Here is a 22,297-nt window from a genome sequence, read left to right on the forward strand (position 1 = left end):
ATTGGGAATGTGGGAAAAGTGAAAACAGCTTTCACCATCGGCGTCGGTTCCATTTGCATACTGGCGGCGGCGCGTGGTGGGTCCACCACCGCTCGTGCGATTTGACCCGCTTTCTCATGTCAAAGTACTCCCTTAACCAAAAATAGTTGTACCCTCTTTTCTAAAAATAAAATTTGTTATTATATCTATAAAAAATGTATCATATCAATTATTAAGTACTCAATTTTATTTTTAATATTTTTTTTATTAGAATAATAATTTTAATATTTTTAATAATATTATAATTATAATTGTATTTATCCCAATCCACTACTTCCCGTTTTCATTTCATATTTTTTATCATAAACTTCTAAATTTTAATAAATTCATAATTATAATTTTTTTTTTATTATTCCACGTTTCTTTCTTCTCACGGACGTCATATCCCCTCACATATCAATTGTTTCTTTTAACAATTTTTTTTCTCTTTATCTCGCACCATAGCTTTTTTTAATATACTCATGGGAACTGTGTAGAACGACTAATAGTCTAACATATTTTAAATTTAAACATAAATTTTATATTAATATTATAAATCAAGAAATATAATTAAAGTAAACAAAAAAAATACGAAACTACTATAAAATAAAAGATAATAACCTGTGAGTTTAGTATTTCCAAATGCTTAATTTTTGGGTAAGATATGAGGGAGCCCGTTCTAGCAAAATAAAATTCAGAAGAGATTTAAAAAACTAAATTTATTTATTTATACAGTATTGTCTTTTATTTAAATATTTTAATTACTTATTTTTAAATAAAATTCAATATTTTATAAACTTTAAAAACATCTTCGTGTTGAGTTTAATGAAGTCATCAAACCTGCAATTGCATGGTGTATAGGATTAGGATTAATTATTCTATATTTTGGTGCCAAACTTAGAAGACACGTTCCGTTTTCATTTAATAACCAACGCTACTCAAATAGCAATAATAGATGATATAATATACTAAAATTGACTATATATGAAAGAATGCATCGTGATTTTAATTATCAATCATCAATATCATCAATAATATCAAATATGTATAATTAATTAAGAATTATTGTTATAATAATTCCATAAATACTATTATAATGGATTAGTGTCTCCAGATTGATAGGACTCTAACCCATAACCCCACCTTTCGATTTAAGACTAAAAATGCAAAAATGTGGTTAAGGAGTAGAATTAACTTTGAAATCTTGAACCCTAAAAGATATTCGAATTGAAGATGGGGAATTTGTCCCATACACATCCACTCTTCTAAGAAGAAAAAAATAAAAAATGAATTGAAAAGAAGAAAAGTGAGTGAGGTGTGAGGTGCTCAATCCAGTTCTTGTTCTTGTTTTTTTTGGGTCTTTTGCTCTGTCAGTGCTATAGAATAATGCAACTGGTGGTAAGTGGCAGTGAAAGGAAGAGAGAACCTTTGACTGAGCATTAATCCATTCTTCCTTTTTCTTTGCCAAGATTTTCAACCCCACCCACTCCCCAGCTCCACCATTTTTCTCTCTTTCACGGACCGTTGAATGCTGCATCCTCAAATATTTTACTCGAGAAATATCGAATTCCACTATCAGATTAAAGAAACAGAGAAAGGAAAAGGGAACAGCCCGTCTTTTATTCTTTTCTCTTTCTTTAGTTGTTTGCATTCTTCAAAAATCAACTCTGATTTACATCACTGCTTTTGTTTTCTTCTTCTGCTGCGGTTTCTGTTTTCTTTTTTTGACTTGTGATATCAGTTCTTGCTTCTTGGGGCTGGTTCAGCTCAGCTCAGTTTTGTGGGGTTCTGATCAACAGCTTTTATTTATTCCCCTTTTCCTATTTTGCTTTGTTTTCTTTGATTTTGTTTAATTTGGTGGGGTGGATGATTATGTAGCGTTGAGTTACGGAAGTGGGAGTTTAGTGTAGGATTTAATGAAGAATTTAGGTTTTTAGGTGGTAAGTGTTTCATGGATCGGTCAATTCCCACGATCTTGTACTCGGGTTTTCTATGCTTTGTGCTGGTCTTAACGATATTTTCGCGGGTTTCTGCAAACGCGGAAGGTTTGTGTTTTGGTTTGTTATTATTGTTCCTCCATTGTTTTGTTTTTAGTTGTTTATCTCTGATTAGGTTTTCACTTTCTCTATTGGGGAACTTGATGTAATGGGTATACGTTGACTTGAACTGAGTTCAACTGAATGGTAAAATTTGCTTATGTTAAAATTAGAATTTTTTGGATTTTGTGATCAGTGCGCTGAGCTAAGACTGGTAAAGGAATTATTCTCCTTACGGATATGGAGTAAATTCCTGACTTTGATTTATAGAACGTCAGATCACAAATAAAGATATAATTGCAGTGATTAGGTGAAATTCGGAATAAATTCTCTTGATTTTTCTTGATGCTGCCTTGTGACATGTAACTGACTGTGAATTTTTTTTGGAGGAAACTGTTGTTTCTGTGATTCATACAGTTGTGCTGTTTTTTTGTAACTTAACTGGAATATTCAAATTAAACCATGTCTGAAAGCTGTGTTGGTGCAGGCGATGCCTTGAATGCCCTAAAGAGCAATTTGGCAGATCCTAATAATGTTCTTGGGAGTTGGGATCCGACCCTTGTCAATCCTTGCACTTGGTTTCACGTCACATGCAATAGCGACAATAGTGTTACACGAGTGTAAACTTGCTTTTATATCTCATTCTAGTGGAGCTGCTTTATTTCCATAGAAAGTAGGACCATCAAATTATTGAATATTTTTGTGTTTGTCTATGCACAGTGATCTTGGCAATGCCAATTTGTCTGGTCAACTGGTTCCACAGCTTGGTCAGCTCCCGAATTTACAGTACTTGTAAGTCACAATTTTTCAGACTAAAGTTCACCTTGTTATATTTATGCTAGTCTTTGTCATGTTAATTCTTACTCCATAGCTTCTACATATTAATTCACGACTTCCTTTCCACTATTTGCTTTAATTTTCAAGGATAAAAAGGTTCTATTATTTGTGTGAAACTTAGGTTTCTCTTCATGGGAAAAATTATTGTCTTACTCTTATATTTCTGTTAATTCTACAATATGTTTCCTTTTGTTCACTTGAATGAAGAAAGCTATGCCTTTAGATACGATTCTTTTCCAGTACTTACTCATACTGGAGTGAGTCTCACAGTGACATTTATTGAATTTCTGTTGTAAAGCTCTCGCCCGTTTTAACTTAATAGACAGCAGGAGTTTATGCTTTAGTATGTTAAGAAGGAATACTGGGAAGAAAATATAGCAACTAAGAAGAATGATAAGAAAGAGGAATACCACGAACATATGTTTGAACGTTTTGTGGAGACTTTCCATTAGTTAAGCCCTTTTTATGAGCTAAGCCGCATGCGATTTGTTCATAATTCTGTAAAGTGAAGCTCTTGCCTTCATGGAGAAAATGGTAACATTCTCCCATATCATGTGTGTGGATAAGGCATTGATTCTTGCTGGTTGGAATAGACCAGTTTTGGGCCAATGTTTTATGCTTCAACACATTGTCACCATAGTTTTCTACGCTAGATTGTTGGATGTAGTCCCTACTGGAATAGATCACAAAAGCTATTTGTTACTGGCTAAGGTGGTGGAAGATTAGTTTTGTATTTGTGGTGGCTGAACGTGCTGCGGAGATCACTTGATCGATGGTTGGGTCCGGAAACCATCCTGATTTAGAAAGATTTTCGAACTAGTCAGAACAGACTCCTACTATGAATTTGTATAGCATACTTTTACATCCTTTCTCATGCAAGTGGTTGACATTTGAACTTCACCTACATGCTGACTCAATATTCAATAATAAGGTCATGGCTGGATCTACAACATGCATGAACTTATGGGCAGAGTTCAGCATGTGTTCAGTACATGACTGTTACTAATGCTGCAAGAGAGGCGTAAGAGCAGTATTCTTGAAAGGTCTGTAAGTGTGGAATTCCTGACCTGTCTATACAGTAATTATGATGTTGCTATCTGATTACTCACGGTACCAGTCTGTTCATAGATTGTATAATTGGACCGCCGCCCTTCTTGTTATATGTTTTACATTCAGTCTTGGTGGTCTGAGAAAGAACCAAGATATTATGACGGTCAATGATAAAGAAAAAAGATGAAAGAGGAAATTTAATCTCCTAATTCTGCAAAAATAAATACCATCAGTGTGCCCATCTGACATTGAACTGAATTAGGACATCTAGTGTCCAACTGTACAACTACATCCAAGAGTAAAGTAAAAGTTAACTATGATATTATGTTAAATCCTAAATGACACTTATAGAGATGTATATTTTATTAGATTCCCAGATGTGACTCAGAGTTGAAGCTATCATGCTATAGACGATAGGTTCAACTTTACGTGTCTGCAGCTCTGTCTTTATCTCTGAATTTTACTTACATATCATCTGAAAAATCCCCCCTCTCCCGTCCCCAACCCCAAACAAAAAGAGAAAGAACAAAATCTCTCACTCTCTTTTTCTCTCTTCTCGCAGGGAACTTTACAGTAACAATATAAGTGGAAGAATTCCTAATGAGCTCGGAAACTTAACAAACTTGGTGAGCTTGGATCTTTATCTGAACAGCCTCAGTGGTCCAATCCCTGACACATTGGGCAAGCTTCAGAAACTGCGTTTCTTGTATGGGTTTCTCTTTTTCTCGTTCCTACTTGTGTATATTTGTCTTTACGTTTTCTTGAGATCCTTTTGCTTCTTAATGTGTATGTTTTCCATCTGGAAATAGGTGACATACAGTCTACGGGTAGAAGTGTTGAAGTCTTTCCTTCCATGCTTCATGGAAAATTATTTTCTTAAACTTCATTTGAGTAGTGAATTTAGAAGGATGAGAAAAATGGAAACCACTGTTGTTCCTTTGTGACTATTAAGTTTGAGTTGACTTTCGCCTTCATTATGTAATTTGTATTTCCAGTTTAGTTATTTAGTGTCTAGTTTCCTATGCATAGAAAATTGTGCCAAATTTCACTATTATTGCATTGCCCTCATGCCAAAAGATCGACTTTAAGTTGGTAGGAATTGCTTAAAAAGAGAAATCAACAGTGGTAGACAATTTTCATGTGTATTATTAATTGTTAAGATTTCTTCACTTTTTTGTAAGTTGCTAGTCGGATGCTACGATCAATCTTGTAAGAAGGGCTTTTATTGCAGAGCATGACTACTTCTGATAGCAAAAAAGATAATTGGCAAATGGGGATAATAAATGCTTAGGGAAAGGGAAATGAAAATAGTTTCCTGCAATGCAGATTGCCGGTGACACTTTTACCATACAACTGGAAGAAATACCTGAAAATTAAGCATTTGGTTTTCACCTTATTTATGTCAAAAGAAATTGAGGAAGTTGCAAAACACAAGGCAGAGGCTGCCTGAGTTCTATGTTACCCCTCTCAGGTAGATGGTGGATGGCTATGCTATGTGTAATGACAGCAACTGCATCAGCTTCTCTTTGGATTTGTTTGTTTTCTTTTGAAGCTTAACAATGTATTTTTACCCCATGTACTACATAGGAGGCTCAATAATAACAGTTTGAGTGGAGAAATTCCCAGGTCTCTGACTACCATCTTCACACTTCAAGTCCTGTGAGTAGGAAATCAATAAATTTCTTTTATCTGGTGATTTTTACTTTTTTTGTCTTTTGATGAAACAAATTCATTTCTTATTTAAAAATGCAGCGATCTTTCAAATAACCAACTCACGGGAAAAATTCCGGTCAATGGATCCTTTCAGCTTTTCACACCTATCAGGTTTATGACATTTCATTTGCTTTTACTGAGGTAGACAGATTGATTGGTATTGGTGTTATTGCTGATTTCTTCATTCCTTTCAGTTTTGCCAATAATCGCTTGGAGCCTCTCCCTGCATCTCCACCTCCTCCAGTTCAACCAACAACTCCATCTCCTTCTCGAGGTTTGGCAGCCATCTTTGCCTCAACTCTATTAGTTTCCTGACCCATTCTAGAAGGAAAATGGAACTTTAATCAAGTAGATGAATACAACATCACTAGATTATTTTGGTACTGGATCTAGAAATATATGCGTAGTGCTACTAAGATTCTGTAAAATGCATTCACCTGAACACTTTTCTTCAATGAATATAGTACCATTGTGGAATTTGATTTACTATGTGAAAGAATAATATAAGCTTATGAATGAATTGCATTTGTAGTTGGAAACAGTGCTACTGGAGCTATTGCTGGAGGGGTTGCTGCTGGAGCCGCCCTTCTATTTGCTGCTCCTGCAATTGCACTTGCATGGTACCGAAGAAGGAAGCCACAGGACCATTTCTTTGACGTTCCTGGTCAGTTGATCAAGAATTGGCTTTTTTAAAAGTTGACATACATCATATGATCTCAATTTTCACTTAGTTTTGTATTTAAATTGCAGCGGAGGAGGATCCAGAAGTTCATCTGGGACAGCTCAAAAGATTCTCTCTACGTGAACTACAAGTTGCAACAGATAATTTTAGCAATAAAAATATTCTTGGTAGAGGCGGATTTGGTAAGGTTTACAAAGGCCGGTTAGCTGATGGTTCTCTAGTAGCAGTCAAAAGACTAAAAGAGGAACGTACTCAAGGTGGAGAGCTGCAGTTCCAAACAGAAGTAGAAATGATCAGCATGGCCGTGCATCGAAATTTACTTCGCCTGCGTGGCTTTTGCATGACACCAACAGAGAGGCTCCTTGTTTATCCTTTTATGGTCAATGGAAGTGTTGCATCATGCTTAAGAGGTAGGCTTCATCTGCTTTTGGAATTTCTTTTACTGTACTTGGTCATCTATTTTTGTAGGGATTATTTTTTAGAATGATCATCCTAGAAGTAACTGTTTTACATCATAACCTGACCAACTGCAGCTGATCTAGACTGGTATAAATGTCAGATTTGTTCAATTTGGATTATCCTCACTATCAATATGAGAAGCTTGAATTGACTGTATAATACTAATGTTGATTTTGCTAATACTATACCCGATATACTACTCAAGATGTTCTTTTTTCAAGTGATTCACATGTTCTATAGCAGCTTGAGTAGCTTAAAAAATTCAGAATGTTGTTTGGTTATCCATACAACTGTATAGACAAAAGCAACCCCATTCCAGAACATAAATGCCAAGGAAGTTTTTGGCATCTTTCCCTGATCCGCGATGTGCTATTCTCTTCCTATCCATGTTTTGTTTCAACTATATTATTTCTCCTCTCCCACTCCAACTTTACTCCCCAATTTTTTCTTCAACCATGCAATTTCATATATTAGATCCAGATAGCAGATATACACATTCAAATAATTGAGAAAAATGTGCTATCCCATAATTATGTTATATATTGAAAATTTAAGCTCACAAATTGGGTGTGCGACCAGCACCATTAGTGATATATGGCGGTTTAACAGCATAATTATATTTCTGTTCCGTCATATTTTCCAATAGTACAATTTTGTCCTTTTGGTTCAGTCCTTGTCACTATTTGTTCCTAATACTGACAAACTCATCCTCGCCAACTATTAAGAATTGCTATTGCAGTTACAGAAATGCAATGGAATAGAACTATAAAAAGTTTGAAATGTTTAAGGATGAAAAAGTTTGTATGTAAATGTGCGTTGCAGTTCAAACTAACCATTTTTGTTTAATAATGAAAATGAGGGGCTAAGTTTGATTGGAGCTGGGACATGGATTAACATTTCACTGGCAGCAAAATAAGGGATAAGAAGTGTAATTATTCTGCAATTTAAACAGTTGCTTTTCTAGCTAGCTGTAAGAAGAATGTGCCATTCAACTGTTATTGGTATGCCTGTCTGTGGAAGCAACTGGGTGAATTTCTTGCAGCCTTGTTTTTTATTTAGATATATATAGAGGGATTGTGGATTTCCTCATCCTCCACAAGTCAATATTAGTTCATAAGATGGTGTATTTTATTTCACCAGTCCACTATCAATTTAGAATTATGTCAATCTTTGAGACCTACCAATTCTTCAGCTGTTCTTTGGGTTTCTGGTCCATGTGGAAATTACTTGTGTGATAATATAAAATGCCTCTACCAACACCCACATTCACCAGTCATATGAAATAGCACCAATTCCATCAACATCTCCAGGTTTTTCAGCTTTTATGCAATTCTACTCTCATGCAGTGGTGCCGTATGTGTGTGTGCCCATGAAGTGGCAAAGTTGTTGAACAAGGTAGTGCATAAAATTCTGTATGCATATTGGTTATGGTGATGGTTGAAGTGGATAATATTTGTGTTAATTTGCTATATTGTATCAATGTGGTAATGCTGCTGATATGCTATTGTCCAAGTAGTATAGACTTCTGCAGTATCACTCGAATAGGTCCACTATGGCCTTCTGGCTTGTATTATTTCTGATGGACTGTTTGATGCATTGTGCTAGAACGACCTGAATCACAGCCTCCACTTGATTGGGCAATAAGGAAACGCATAGCACTCGGGTCTGCAAGGGGACTTGCTTATTTGCATGATCATTGTGACCCGAAAATTATTCATCGTGATGTCAAAGCTGCAAATATATTGTTGGATGAGGACTTTGAGGCAGTCGTTGGTGACTTTGGGTTAGCTAAACTCATGGACTACAAGGATACACATGTTACCACAGCTGTACGTGGAACAATTGGTCATATAGCTCCTGAGTACCTCTCTACTGGTAAATCTTCAGAGAAAACTGATGTTTTTGGTTACGGTGTCATGCTTCTTGAGCTTATCACTGGCCAGAGGGCATTTGATCTTGCTCGGCTTGCCAATGACGATGATGTTATGTTACTAGATTGGGTAAGCATTGACATTTCAGAAGCACCCTCATACTCTTTTGTTTCTATAAGCTTCTCTTACTCGGTCTCTGTTAAAAAATAGAAAGTGAAATGCTCATGCTGTATTGTGGTTATGATTTTCTCTTTTGCTTCCCTCACAGACTTCATCATTTTGAACTTCCGATTTCAGTTACTGCATCATGACCTCTCTGAATTGATTAATGCGAAAATATTTGTACTGATTCAGGTCAAGGGACTTCTAAAGGAGAAAAAGTTGGAAACATTAGTTGATGCAGATCTTCAGGGTAATTACATTGATGAAGAGGTGGAGCAGTTGATTCAAGTTGCTCTACTCTGCACACAGAGCTCTCCAATGGAGCGCCCCAAGATGTCGGAAGTTGTCCGAATGCTGGAAGGTGATGGCCTGGCCGAGAGGTGGGAAGAGTGGCAAAAGGAAGAAATGTTTCGTCAAGAGTTCAGTCACACACATCACCCCAACACCGATTGGATAATTGCTGATTCCACTTCTAATATCCGACCTGATGAACTGTCTGGGCCTAGATGATCTTTGGTTGTTCAGTTCTACGGTGCACATTCGAAACTCTAGGCGGCCCTCCATCTTTGATTGATATTTTTTTGTATATGATTTATTTCTTTTCTCTATCTTTTTTCTTCCGTTTTGTTTTTTCCGCTTTGTTAGCATTCCAGTTTTCATTATGTTCCAGAATTTTGATGATAAGGGAAGGTCTATATTCTGTAGGTCACTTTCAGGTGCGATCAAATCCATAGCAGGAATGGCGGTGGAAGCACCAATGTTTTTTTTTTTTCTTAAACATTTACCAGTGTACTCCATTCTTATGTGTGGAATAGCTAAAGGTTGTTAATAAATAATAAGCAGGTTCATTTTGTTAGGGGGCAAAGATGCTATTCAGCAATTTTTATGAGAACAAAGTTCTCACTTTTTATTAGGGATTGCACTAACAAAGAATCACAGGTCTTTTGTGGATCAAACTTCACAGTCAATTTGGGAATGTGGGTTTATGGCCGTCCAATTGCAAGTTGCAACAACGTTATTTCCCAAATATTATGTATTTTATGTCGCTCTAACAATCAAGAGTTTCAAATAATTTTTTCCATCCAAGAATTTCAATTCAATCATCATGCCTGCCCAAGCAAGAGGTACGCATTGTACACAATAATAACTCAATATCATCTCATATTTGAATCTTACATTTCAATTTTACAAGCCCCGCATTATCAATAAGTACATTCGACATCTTCTGAATGATGGCAAAGATCTGATAAGATGATCTTACTGCCTGCATCACATTTTACACCTCTTCTAACCCACACTCATAACGACATCCAACCAATCTATATAGGACATACTCCTGAATAATGGCAAAGACCTGATACGATAGTCTTACTGCCTGCATTACATTTTACACCACTACGTGACCCAACACAACCAAGAAAATGGTAACAATAACAATACAACACCATGAGGCACTCAATTACTTGGAAAACGAAAACTCCGGCCTGTCTCCAGACCACCTAGTCTGATTGATGAAATATCTCCAACCAAAAGGGAACTTGCTAAAGCGTCACAACTGGAAGCAGATGAAAGAATGTGATCCAACATAACACAAAAGCCTGATCTCCTCCTTGCACTGAAACAAAATTGTAGTTGTACCTTTTGCGGGAAAAATAGAACCAAAAAGTTCACGTACAGAGTGTTTGTAATTTCTGTTCTCGCAAACGGGGGGAAGGCTTCACTTTCTGCTGCTTGTTCCAGCCCGTGGTTTGCCTTTCACCTCAGCCTCCTGCCATGAATAACAGAAGATAATAATAATGTGCAAACTTGCAGCAGTAAACAGTTGTGAGGTCAAATAAAAGAATGTCAAACATAATTCAAAATGATAAAAAGAAGGTACCTGGGGCAGATGTAGGTAAATATAGGTCTTTGCTGTTGATGGATTATGATTTTCAGCACCCTTGCTCCAATCATAACATACCTGAACTTGGAACAGTAGACAATTCAAATCCAGACATATCTCAATTTATTGAATTACTGATATTAATAACAATGCAAGTTCTTTGTTCCTTTTTTCTCCCCTTAATGAATTTCAAGACATGATAATGGATATATTTTATTGAACAAGTAGCCAAGACATACCGCATATGCAAATATTGAACCATCGTTGTTGAAAGTGCTGCAAGGTATTGGCTGATTGCACCTCAGCATAGCCTAGAGAATGATGAAATAACTAACAGTATTGGGATGGATGTCTGTATAGAGAGTTGCATAGAACAAAATGAAAACTGAAGCATATGTTATATATACCTTAAGCCTCTGTTTGCTATCTTTGTCCCAAAAGTTAAAGGCTCCATCAGATCCAGCAGTGGCAAAAGTGTGATGTATCTGATGTGCAGCAATAGAAGATTGTTTAGCGGAGAAGTATAGAACTAGTAGGACATGTGACACAGAAAAACAACTTTTTCATTAAGACTTCTTCAGAAATTACAGAATGTTAGAAATTTGTGAACGCAGGAATATGATCAAAATCTTTCCCAAAAGCTTAAGAAAAACGCAAGACAACTTGTTAGGTTAAGAGTTGAGAGGGAATAGATAACTGAAACAATTATGAGACTTTCTTTTCAGTGAATTATGAAACACTGCATTTATAGAGAATCCTATCTATTTATCATGCATTAAAGTCCATTGATGAAAAAATAATATCTATTAGATTAATACACAGATTGCTAGTATAATTTGAACCCACAACCTCAAGTCTAGGACCAGCTTTGCCAAGTGAACTGGCCTCCATTGGAATTGAGAGTATTCAGTTTCGCAGTTCTCAAGAGTCAGCATTAACTTTGACTTCCAAAAAACAAGAGAGATAAGAATTTATGTTGGCAATTTTCTTCTAATAGAACAAGTGAAAACACACAGCAAAACTCTGATGCTGTTTTTGGTTGTACATTTTATGAACCTCTGTTTTTGGTTAAGCTGATGGTGTTATCTGAAGTGTAACTCATGAAAACAAGAAAGGGTGAGAAACCGGTACAACCTCCATTTCATAAGAGACCAGAAACACTACTCCAGTATATAATACATTGTAAATGATCAGAATCAGATAAAAAGATGCATGGAGTCATGGACCATTCTGCAATCGATTCAATATAGAATACTGGATGGTGGACAAAAGGCTCAGTATGATATTCTTTTCCTGATAAGGAGGGGGCAATAGCCCTTTGGTACATCAAGGCGAACAGAAATTATATAAGTGATTAAAAGATTTTAGGCCACTAACAACTTCAAAATTTCACCCAGGCTCCCTTAAGCGAGAACTCGAGAAGTGAAAGGAAGAGAAAAGGCTGAAAAGCTGGAATGCCAAAACATCTAGCTCAATGAACATTTAAATAAAACAACTTACAGGATGAAAATTCAGTGAATTCACGGAGTAAATGTCATTGCCGTCTCTGTGGCACTTGAAAGTAAAGTTTTTACTTGATTGTGAATCATCAAGATGGTGTACACCGACTCTCCCTTCAATTGAGCCAACCTACAAACATATTGTCAAATCTGGCAGTATTGGTGATGAACTAATTCACTATAAATAGTGATTGGATTAACAATAATGCAACCTAAGAATAGGTTTCTGATCATTTAATGTTAAAGTTTGAAGTATCCCCAAACATGCATGGAACACAGTGAAATTAGTAAAACTGAACATCTCAGCAAGCTAAACAAAGTGAAAAAGCAAAGAGCATCAGACCGATTAAGAGAGATTTATTCTTCCTGTTCTCAGTTCCAGAAAATCTATAAGATTAAGTACTCTATCATGTAATGTCTTCAGAGCATCAACAAGCCTCTTAAAGAAATAAAATGATTGAGGAACAGGTGATTGTTTTCTGTAATCTTGTCCTTCCTTTTCTGTTAGACCTGAATTGCTTAGCTGGTGATGAAGAATCAATAAAGGACCATTTTGTCCGGTAGGTAAGAATTTGCCTTCATCCTCATTTGTTGTCAATTTTAGAAAACAAAAATATCTCTCTGTTAGCTTCGTAGGCAAAATAAAGAGAATTCAAGAGAAAGGAAAGACCATAGAATGATATACTTCCCAGCATACATGTGGACATACTTGAAAGTTACCAAGTAAACGCATTGAAAATTGCAAAGCACGATATATTACTCGATCAAATTTGTACTATAGTGAAACATACAAAGCAGCGAAGCTTAAACAACCATATTTAAAATATAATATTATATCACTCATTAGTGTACTTATGTGTCAAAATCCAAATGCAAATGGAAATATCAGTAGTTGAGTTGAATAGGAATAAAGATGCAATTTTTTGCATTGTATTGTTGCCCTAGATCATACCAAATTGGATGCATTCAATTAAGATTGACACCAAAGAAAAGACTCAAGTCTCGGCATAGGCAGACATCTTCATACTTTAATGTTATGCCAATAGTAACATCATTATAAGTGCCACCCAAGCTAAATGACAATAAAGCATAATAGATACTTATGCAGACAAAGACTATTCGCATAATAATTTCCACGGATAGGAAAACTTACTAAGAAGCCTTGCTGATCAGGGAAAGCAGCTAAGCACCTAGTCTGGTACTTCAGCGGTGACACGACTCTCTTAAACTCCGACTGCCATATCCCAGAAGGAGTTGATCATGTTTGCAGAACTCAGTACCCCAAAAATCTCATGGCATATTTACTACGATTTATCAATCAAAGATATGTAAAGCTCAGAAATATATACAAAATCCAACTCCTCTTCTGTTTTCAGCCTCGGAGGAAAGAAACTAAAATAACAAAGACTATGCAAGAGGTATTTTGGGCTTTCCGAATAGTTATCCCAGTCTTGTATATACAAAAGCATCAGAACAGCTGCAGACAAGTACAGCCTAGAACAGAAAAAATGGTAAAGGAAACTTAAAAGATTGTCATACATAGTTTGAAGGATATTCAATGTTCTATCAACCATCTATTAAACGACTTACTAAGGCATTAAAAAAAATACAAGATCTGAATCAACACACTTTAGATATAACTGAAAGAGTGTCCGTTTTTTATATAATTGTAGAACTTGACATTTGAATATAGTATTGGCAAGCATATGTCGCTGCTTTCTAAAATGAGCTCAACCGATACCTCACACTCTTTTGCACTTCATGAAACATATTAGAATAAGCACAAAGTCAAACATAAAGTAGAATACCTGAGGGTTCTGCAGGTTGAAAACTATAAGATTTCTATCAGCAGTGCCAACAACCATAAGAGGATGTCTAACAGTAAGCGCATAGCAGCGTTCGGGAAGCTGTTGCACCCAAGTGGGATTTTGCTGTCTCAGATCCCAATACCTAAAAATAAATACCAGTTTTACCAAGAGTAAAGCTCACCTTTCTATGTGTAAGAAAATTGCATGTAAGAGAGGACAGGTCAGATTGCTACAGGCCTAACTAGAGGTGGAAGTGAAAATATTCACGGTGAAGATGTTAACAAAAGTTAATATTGTTGGCCTGGAAAGAATAAGTGTCCAATAATCCTCCCTGGATCACTATATCAAATATAAACTTAGTTTTGATAAAATAAGATGTAAAAGCCCAGAAGTGTCGTAAATGAACCGGGGAGGAGATAGAACCACTAAATAAGATAAGAAAGCATTAGTCTGGATACGTATAAAGTCTCACAACAAAGAAACTATCCACTAGCCCCTTCCTCTTCAACTATACATGCATTGTAAGAGGCGCAAAAAAACACAACATAATAAATAAATATAGAAGAGCAATAGATCTTGATAGTGGACAAAGGAATGACATTAAGAGAATAAAATAAAAAGTTAACAGTGAGAATCAAATATAAAAATACATGAAGCAACAGAAAATGCCCAAAGATTATTCTCTTGTAACAAGATTACATTCTGTTGCTGAGCTACATAGATATAATGTGAATGAAGCTTTTTTGCAACGGATAGAATCCTTCTTCAAGATATATCCCTCTTTTACATGTATATTACAGAAGGGCATGCCTCTCATATCTAGATGCCTGATAGGGATTGATCGTGGTTTAAAGTGAGTGGAAGCGCTTTGGAATTGACACACACATTAAATCAAAACAAGCAGCTTAAATGATTCTATAATCTCGTAGTAACTATAAAAGGCATAGACAAACTACCTAAGTGTCTTGTCCCAGCTTCCTGTGACTAAGAGATTCATTTCCGGGATCCAAGCAAGCTCTTTCACTGGAGCATCATGCATGGCCACAGTCACGGGTTGGCCACCAGATAATAATGGCCACATTTTAACTTGTTTGTCACAGCCTCCAGAAAAGACAGTTGTCCCATCATCCTTCCAAGTTGAACATAAGACCTGCCAAAATTCCAGAATAAATAACTATGGGGACAACCAAATCATTTGAGTATAACCAGAAGGCTATATTGATGACGTATTACCGGATGGTCATGTGAAATTGATGCCTTAGGAACAGTGCTGACACTGGTTCCTGATTTCATTACCTCCCAACATCTTACCTAAAAAGAATTTCATAATTATACCAAGTTAGCTCTTTGGACAATTAAAGCAACAAAGGAAGCTTCTTTGTGGAACTCCCCTCACCACGTCCACCATAAAAGACAACATCACAACAAACACGAAGAAAAGCTTCACATGATGAGAATTCCTAATTTGGGGCTCATATAGACCAACAAAGCTTATAAGGAACTGGAATAATAAATATCTAATTTAGTACGAAAATTTGATGTGCATTGCCTTCAAATGAAGCCAACACGGCTTTTGAAATAATACACTGCAGGAAGCTCCCAAGAACTGCACTCAATTTCATGAATTTCAATCCCTTTTTACATTAATAACGGCCTTGCGCCAGATAAGATCAAAACAGAAGGAAACTAACAAGCAACCACATCCATTAAACTTTAGGGGAAAAAAGAAAATGGACAGAAGGAAGAAAACAGAAATTGAACACAAAACTGGCGAAAACGAAATTACCTGATTATCCCACGAAGTAGCAACCAAAAAATTGGCCTTAGGACTAAAGCTCAGGCTCGATACTGAATCACTTGGCGGTTGTACCACCTTCAGCAAAGCGCCCCCCCAAAAAGAAAAAATTAAAATGGGGAAAAAGAGCAAAACTCGAACTCCACAGAATGCGGAATGTAGAAACCCGGTGAGAAAGTAAATTGCAGTTAAAAATGCTCAAATTTCCCAAGAAAAGAATCACATTACCTCAGTTGAACGGTTCGGGTTTACGTTCGTCGAAGCAGCGCCGAACGTGGCCATATCGTTAAACCCTAAATCCTAACTAATAGGACAATAAAGCTACAGAATATTCAGAGCTTACTTCTCAGAGATGAGAATGACCAAAAATCCAGCACCGCATTCACTGTGTGTTGTTTGTGTATTTGTATGAAAAAGGTTTCAGTGAGAGAAGACCGGTAAGCGAACCGCAACATACTGCGTTGGGAAAAAGCTATGAATTATATGTAATTTTCCATCTAATTAAGAAAAAAACCACAGAAACAATTTAAAAGTTAATAATTAATATAAAATTAATGTGTTGTGCCAAAATTTGATATGGAAAAAGTTTTCTGCACCCACAAAATCCAGTTTTTGGGTAGGGTCGGACTCAGACCCAATATTTTTTTACATTTATTTTTTCTGTAAATTATACTAGTTAATTTAAATTTATTTATTTTATTTTTATTTTTTCATAATATATCAATAAATTTAGAATGATTGGGATCAATTCGCAAATAACTCTTTTTTGATAGAATTTTTTTTAATATTATATCCTTTATTATGTCATTTACAAAATAATCTTATGAAAATATCAAATCTACATATTTAATAGCAATCGAATTTAATATTATAAAACTTTAAAATTTAATTTTATCACTTCAGATCTTCAAAATATGATATATTCGGATTTATAAATCGCACAAAATTTTTTATGTGTAGCTAATTTAAAATAAATATCAACATCAATTTGGTATCTTTATATTATAAAAGAGGATTTCAAATTTGAATGTAATATTTAATATAGGGTTAAATGCAATTTGTCTGATTGTGATATGTGAATGAGCAAATACCCTGTGACAAAAAAAAGAATTAGCAAATTAACTCCATGTGATTTCAAAAATAAAGCAAATTACCCTCGTATCAATGGTTTAGATATAAGGTAATTTGCTTCATTTTCCAAATCACAGAGAATAATTTGCTATTTTATTTTTTACAGAATTTTTTTTTACTGATTTCTCGTATCACATAAAGTAAATTGCATTTTTTCGCATTCAATACATGACTCCGTTTTCTTACATAGATAAATAAACCACTAAGTTTGCCTCTCCTTTAATTAATTCAATTATTACGGACGGGTTTTGTGCACGTCCATCCAACAATTTCATGGTATTAACAAGTTCTCAACCACGCTTTTTTCTTGTTTTTCTACCATTTCTTGATTACTATTTAAGTCAATAATATGAAAATGTAAAACAAAAATAATATGCAAGTGGGTTGCATGAAATTTTCAAGTAATCGCCCCCAAGTTCCATGCACACGTTGTCTTATCAAAAAAGTTACTAGAGCTGGCTTTTCGGATGCCTGCGTTCCAAATAGCGATTTTCTCTCATTTTAATAGCTCAAAAGGTACGTGTGGGTAATTTGTTGACTCAATGAATAATTCTTGACTATATTTCCCAAATTATATTGGAATATTAATTATAGGATGTTCACACATTCATGCAAATTTGAATCTTTAAGAATGCAGGTTTATGCCTGAACCCTTGGTCTTTCTATATAATTTGTGTGAAAAATGTCAAACGTTCATGTTTTCTGCTGAAATTTCTTTATGGGTCAATGAAATTTAGGAGCAGATGCTGTTCTTGGAAACATTTTTGTTTATATTTGTTGCCCTTTATTTAATTTTCTGTGACATTTGAACAGACATATTTTTATGCCAAGAAGAGAAAAAGTCAGTACATTCATGCATATGTATATGTTTTTGTTGTTTTAGGTTTTCGTCTGAGAAAAGAAAAAGTCAATTTTTCTTCCTAGTTTTTACATATTTTAATTCAAAAAAGTAGGCGAGGTGGGGTGCTTTGTTCTACACGTTGTTATATAATGTCTTCTTATCATCAAATGTTGTCGTTTCTGGGCATGTTTGTTTAGTTTATATTTTCTTGGAAAGGCCTGGTATTTTCTTGCCTTTTTCTCAGGTTGGTGGAGCTGTAATGAAATTTGGTTAAGTTAGTCAGAAGTTCTATTGAAGTTTAATGAAAGTTTTCCACATCTAAGTTGTTTAATGAAAGTCAGGCATGCTTGGTTTCTGTGAATAGAGAAACAGGTGTTGGAGTTGTCAAAGATCCTCACTTTCTTATTAACTGTGTGCAAGTGGACTAGAATCTATTATGAAAGTTTAGGCCTCTAATGTTGTCCAATACTCTAATAATGTCCAAAATCAGAAAAGTACGTCGTTCTGTCTGTCTGAATATTTTTTGTGATTGATTTTCTTGGTTCTATGGAAATTGGAGGACAAAAACAAATTGCCTTGACATTTCTAACGAGGAAGATGCATTTGTTTTTGAAGTGTGATTCCTTCTGTCAATGTCAAACGTAGATTGATGTGGTCAGTTCCACACGACACGAATTCTCTTCATAGTGTGGCTGGTTACGGATATATAGGTCATTGACATTGGGCGATGTGAGGGCTGTGTTAGTAGGCTAATTGTTAAAAAACTTGGGGTGGGCTGGGAGGATATGCAGATCTCCTACTTGTGCATATATACTTATGAAAAAAGTAGTATAAAATGCGAGTAAAGAAGGGGTTCTTACTCCATTATATCCCAGATTAGACTACGAAAAGAAGGTAGTTTGCGTTTTCCAGAGAATGCCAATGATCTCTCCCTGTAATTGTTCTTTGCCAAAAACCATCAATTGTTGTGGATTGTGAGATTCGTTAGCAAGAAAATATGCTGCTTTGTTTCCTTCACGTAAAACGTCTGTCAACTTCATTTCCATTTTGGTTCTGCAAAATAACAGGCTTTGGAAAGAAATTAGGTAAGAGTTCTTGCAACTACTAGTCTAAATTTCTAATTACTTAAACATAGTCCAACGGTTGCTATCAAGAAAAGAGACCATGAAGTCTGCACGGTTTCACACACGGCGATATGAATGATGCATGGGCATGTGTTCCTTTCACACATGATGCGTGGATGTAAGTTGATAGTGACACCATCTCTAATCATGAGTATAAATTTCACATGCAGCTTGTACGACATGATCGTAGCCTCTGAGAGTACTGTGTAGATACTAGTAAGCAGAAAAGATGTGGAAGATTTTCTCCTTCAGTTTGATGCCCTGCAAAACTCTTTTGCAGACTAGAGCTAGGTAATGTGTTGGATTGGCCTTTACTTTGTTAATGATTGTGATTTCTTGCTTACAATTGCCTCCGTCATCACTCATTGATATGAACTGGTTTTGGTGCAGTCTAACTGTGCAGGAGACTGAAAATGGTATGTACTAACATTAATCTGGTGTAAAAAAATTTTACGTTAATTCTCCCTTCTCCGGTCATAGTTCTTAAATGGTTGCAACGATTTCATGCAGTTACTGATTTTCGTACAAAAGTTTCCCGTAATCCCAAAATGGAGATGCTACGGTGCAACTATTTGTTCCCTGAGGTTCTACACTCATCCTGTCCTACAAATTTGATTCTTGAAATTCATTCATGCTTTAGTATTCACGTTATAATAAGCCTTTTTGGCTGTTTTGTATGAGTGTATGTTCCTTTACTGTATTCAGACTAGCTAAATAATCAGCTGAAGATTAGTTCTTAACAGCTAGTTGTTATCGTGAATCTGAAGTTAATCTGTACTACAGATCTCCGCCCGAGAAGCTCAACACTTGAAAAAGTATCCTAATGCAGAAGTTATAAGCCTTGGAATTGGTGACACCACAGAGCCATTGCCAGATATCGTAGCTTCAAGCATGGCTAATGTAAGTTTCGCTATACTCCATCAGGAAAGGTTTCTGTCTATGTGCTAAACTTCATTCATCAACTGACTGCACAAGTGATAACTATATAATACATCCTTCTTGAGAAAATGGTCATTAATTATGTCTTAATTTCATCAAGTATGAGCGTAGATTAAGGAAGAGAACATAATGGAATGTTTTAGTTGCTTGCATTAAGAAAGAAGTCGAGTATTCAATAATTTCAAATTATTGTCTTACAGACATTCTGTATTTGCAGTATGCATACAAACTTGCAACACCTGCAGGCTATAGAGGGTATGGAGCTGAACAAGGGAGCAAGGTATCAAATGACGAACTGAGTCTAACCTACTTCTATGCACTGTATATATTGTTGATGCGTCTATCTGCAGTTTTAAGTTGGTAGGCCTTCGATTTAATACAGTTCAAATGCAGGAACTAAGAAAACGAATTTCAGAAACACTTTACAAAGATATGGGCATAAAGGACACAGAAGTATTCATATCAGATGGTGCACAGTGTGATATTTCTCGTCTTCAGGTATCAGCATTCAGTGTAGTTGGAGGTGTACTGGTTTATCATGTTCTAAGAGTTTACTGTCAATGGGACTGTATGAAATTCTTGAAACAACATGATTCAACTCAATGATCTCTGCTGTCAATATACACAGGTACTGATTCTCATTTCTTGTGTTTTTGTTGCAGTTGCTCTTTGGTGCCAACATGTCCATAGCAGTTCAAGATCCTACATTTCCGGTAACACTATGAAGCTTCATTTCTTTACTGTTTAATTTTATATTGAAGAAATAATATAGTATCATGGACTCATGAATATGCAGCAACTCTGGTAGTCAAAACTTTCATTTAAACCATGTCAAATGCTTATGAGAAACCAGGAAGAACTCATTTCTGTGTGTTAATCACTTATTTATATTGAAACTGGAACTTCAGAGTTACTCTTTCAGTTTCACCTACTGTGAAATTCAGGCATATGTAGACTCAGGCGTCATAATCGGCCAGACTGGTGATGTTGAGAAAGAATCAGGGAGTTATCAGAAGATTGAGTACATGACATGTGGACCTCAGAATAGTTTCTTCCCTGACCTCTCAAAAACAGCACGAACAGACATTATTTTCTTCTGCAATCCAAACAATCCAACCGGCCATGCAGCATCTTGGCAGCAACTAGAACGACTAGTGCAGTTTGCACAAGAGAACGGGTCGATTATTGTGTATGACGCAGCCTATGCAGTCTATATCACAGAGGGAAGACCTCGATCAATATATGAAATTCCTGGTGCCAGAAAGGTAAAGATATTGCTTGAAATTCTATGTTTCTTAGGCAAGGCTGCAACTCTTCTGCTCTGATGTAGAAGTTTTCACTGCAACAGGTTGCTATTGAAGTCTCATCCTTCTCCAAGATTGTTGGATTCACAGGGGTTCGTCTCGGTTGGACTGTGGTACCTGAGGAGCTCTTGTACTCAAATGGATTCCCTGTCATAAAGGACTTCAATCGCATAGTCTGCACCTGCTTTAACGGTGCTTCCAGGATAGCTCAGGCTGGCGGGCTGACTGCTTTATCCCCAGAAGGCTTCAAGGTGAGTTTCCAACACCAAATACAACATTAATTTGGATGCAAGTGCACATCATTCTGTTGCTTGGAATCGATTTTCATGTCCTAATCTTGGCCTACATGGACAACATCTCTCTTCAGGCTGTACTCTCTCTTGCTGATTACTACAAAGAGAATGCAGAGATACTGTTGGAAACTTTTAGATTACTAGGATTAAGAGCTTATGGAGGCATAAACGCGCCTTATCTTTGGGTACATTTTCCAGGTTCTAATTCTTGGGATGTGTTCAATGAAATCCTTGAGAAAACACACATTATAACAGTTCCAGGGAGTGGGTTTGGTCCAGCAGGCAAAGAGTTCATCAGGGTCACTGCTTTTGGCCACAGGGAAAAGATTTTGGAAGCTTCAAAGAGGCTGAGAAGGCTTCTCTCGTAGACACCTGGATGTTATATACAGAACTTTTTCTAGAGTTAACAGAAAGTTATGAATATATTTTGTATTGATCCTGTGGATAGTTGTCCAATTATGATTTTGCTACAAGCAATGTACACATGTGAATAAAAGGAATAAATATTTAATTTATCTGAACCTTCTGCAAGACTATTTGAGACTGCTGACATGAAATTTGAATTATGATCCTTGGTTTACATTTTATTTTGTTGATGCAAGTTCTCATTTCATTGGTCATTGCTTCAAACAAATGAACCATCTCTTCCAGTTAAACTTAGACAGGATGTACTAGAACAAGATCAAAATACCACTGGTTTCGCGAAAGCAACTTAAAGACGTAAGGGGCAGATAGATCAACATTTTCATGAAAGATCAAGCAAACAAGAATCCCAGCCAATATCCACACGAGGAGTCAGGACTCCTCGTTGCTTAGAGGAGATCACCAAAATTTTTGTAATCTGCTCAACTCT

At 36.0% G+C, this 22,297-nt stretch overlaps 3 protein-coding genes across 5 annotated transcripts; 2 read left to right on the forward strand and 1 right to left on the reverse strand.

Annotated features, from left to right (window-relative positions):
* Positions 1–1,328: 1,328 nt before the first annotated feature.
* LOC105169199 (BRASSINOSTEROID INSENSITIVE 1-associated receptor kinase 1) lies at positions 1,329–9,693 on the forward strand. The gene is made up of 11 exons (XM_011089540.3): positions 1,329–2,063; positions 2,542–2,674; positions 2,775–2,846; positions 4,504–4,647; positions 5,529–5,600; positions 5,694–5,765; positions 5,849–5,928; positions 6,187–6,318; positions 6,405–6,746; positions 8,401–8,795; positions 9,021–9,693. The coding sequence occupies exons 1-11, from the start codon at positions 1,970–1,972 to the stop codon at positions 9,336–9,338; spliced, it is 1,854 nt and encodes a 617-aa protein (XP_011087842.1). The 5' UTR covers positions 1,329–1,969; the 3' UTR covers positions 9,339–9,693.
* Positions 9,694–9,959: 266 nt separating this feature from the next.
* LOC105169198 (protein RAE1) lies at positions 9,960–16,288 on the reverse strand. Of its 2 annotated transcripts, none has more exons than XR_002287528.2 (11): positions 16,041–16,288; positions 15,804–15,890; positions 15,251–15,328; positions 14,974–15,167; positions 14,018–14,159; positions 13,363–13,443; positions 12,211–12,339; positions 11,118–11,195; positions 10,950–11,040; positions 10,708–10,788; positions 9,960–10,596 (listed from the first exon to the last, which is right to left on the reverse strand). XR_002287528.2 is itself a non-coding variant. In XM_011089539.3 (11 exons), the coding sequence occupies exons 1-11, from the start codon at positions 16,092–16,094 to the stop codon at positions 10,546–10,548; spliced, it is 1,047 nt and encodes a 348-aa protein (XP_011087841.1). In that variant the 5' UTR covers positions 16,095–16,286; the 3' UTR covers positions 9,960–10,545. The 2 variants fall into 2 exon arrangements, 1 of the variants encoding a protein (XP_011087841.1); XM_011089539.3 differs by having other exon boundaries at positions 10,950–11,021; positions 16,041–16,286.
* Positions 16,289–17,322: 1,034 nt separating this feature from the next.
* LOC105169200 (putative LL-diaminopimelate aminotransferase, chloroplastic) lies at positions 17,323–22,256 on the forward strand. Of its 2 annotated transcripts, none has more exons than XM_011089542.3 (11): positions 17,323–17,459; positions 19,079–19,199; positions 19,299–19,324; positions 19,419–19,492; positions 19,692–19,808; positions 20,065–20,127; positions 20,241–20,345; positions 20,510–20,560; positions 20,792–21,112; positions 21,196–21,402; positions 21,519–22,256. In XM_011089542.3, the coding sequence occupies exons 2-11, from the start codon at positions 19,138–19,140 to the stop codon at positions 21,810–21,812; spliced, it is 1,320 nt and encodes a 439-aa protein (XP_011087844.1). In that variant the 5' UTR covers positions 17,323–17,459; positions 19,079–19,137; the 3' UTR covers positions 21,813–22,256. The 2 variants fall into 2 exon arrangements, with proteins under 2 accessions (XP_011087844.1, XP_088739382.1); XM_088883256.1 differs by lacking the exon at positions 17,323–17,459 and adding an exon at positions 18,565–18,869.
* The last annotated feature ends 41 nt before the right edge of the window (positions 22,257–22,297 follow it).

The sequence above is a fragment of the Sesamum indicum genome, linkage group LG8 (genome assembly GCF_026168435.1).
Source record: "Sesamum indicum cultivar Baizhima isolate 11 linkage group LG8, ASM2616843v1, whole genome shotgun sequence".
In the NCBI taxonomy this organism is placed as follows: domain Eukaryota; kingdom Viridiplantae; phylum Streptophyta; class Magnoliopsida; order Lamiales; family Pedaliaceae; genus Sesamum; species Sesamum indicum.

Excerpts from the sequence above, each read along its gene's own strand:
- LOC105169199 (XM_011089540.3), top strand. The coding sequence starts at position 1,970 with ATGGATCGGTCAATTCCCACGATCTTGTACTCGGGTTTTCTATGCTTT. Across the intron at positions 2,847-4,503 it reads CTCCCGAATTTACAGTACTT|GGAACTTTACAGTAACAATA; the intron begins GTAAGTCACAAT and ends CTCTTCTCGCAG. Across the intron at positions 4,648-5,528 it reads CTTCAGAAACTGCGTTTCTT|GAGGCTCAATAATAACAGTT; the intron begins GTATGGGTTTCT and ends TGTACTACATAG.
- LOC105169198 (XM_011089539.3), bottom strand. The coding sequence starts at position 16,094 with ATGGCCACGTTCGGCGCTGCTTCGACGAACGTAAACCCGAACCGTTCA. Across the intron at positions 12,340-13,362 it reads CTGATCAGCAAGGCTTCTTA|GTTGGCTCAATTGAAGGGAG; the intron begins GTAAGTTTTCCT and ends ATATGTTTGTAG. Across the intron at positions 11,022-11,117 it reads ATAGCAAACAGAGGCTTAAG|GCTATGCTGAGGTGCAATCA; the intron begins GTATATATAACA and ends ATCATTCTCTAG.
- LOC105169200 (XM_011089542.3), top strand. The coding sequence starts at position 19,138 with ATGTGGAAGATTTTCTCCTTCAGTTTGATGCCCTGCAAAACTCTTTTG. Across the intron at positions 20,128-20,240 it reads GAGCTGAACAAGGGAGCAAG|GAACTAAGAAAACGAATTTC; the intron begins GTATCAAATGAC and ends GTTCAAATGCAG. Across the intron at positions 21,403-21,518 it reads TATCCCCAGAAGGCTTCAAG|GCTGTACTCTCTCTTGCTGA; the intron begins GTGAGTTTCCAA and ends ATCTCTCTTCAG.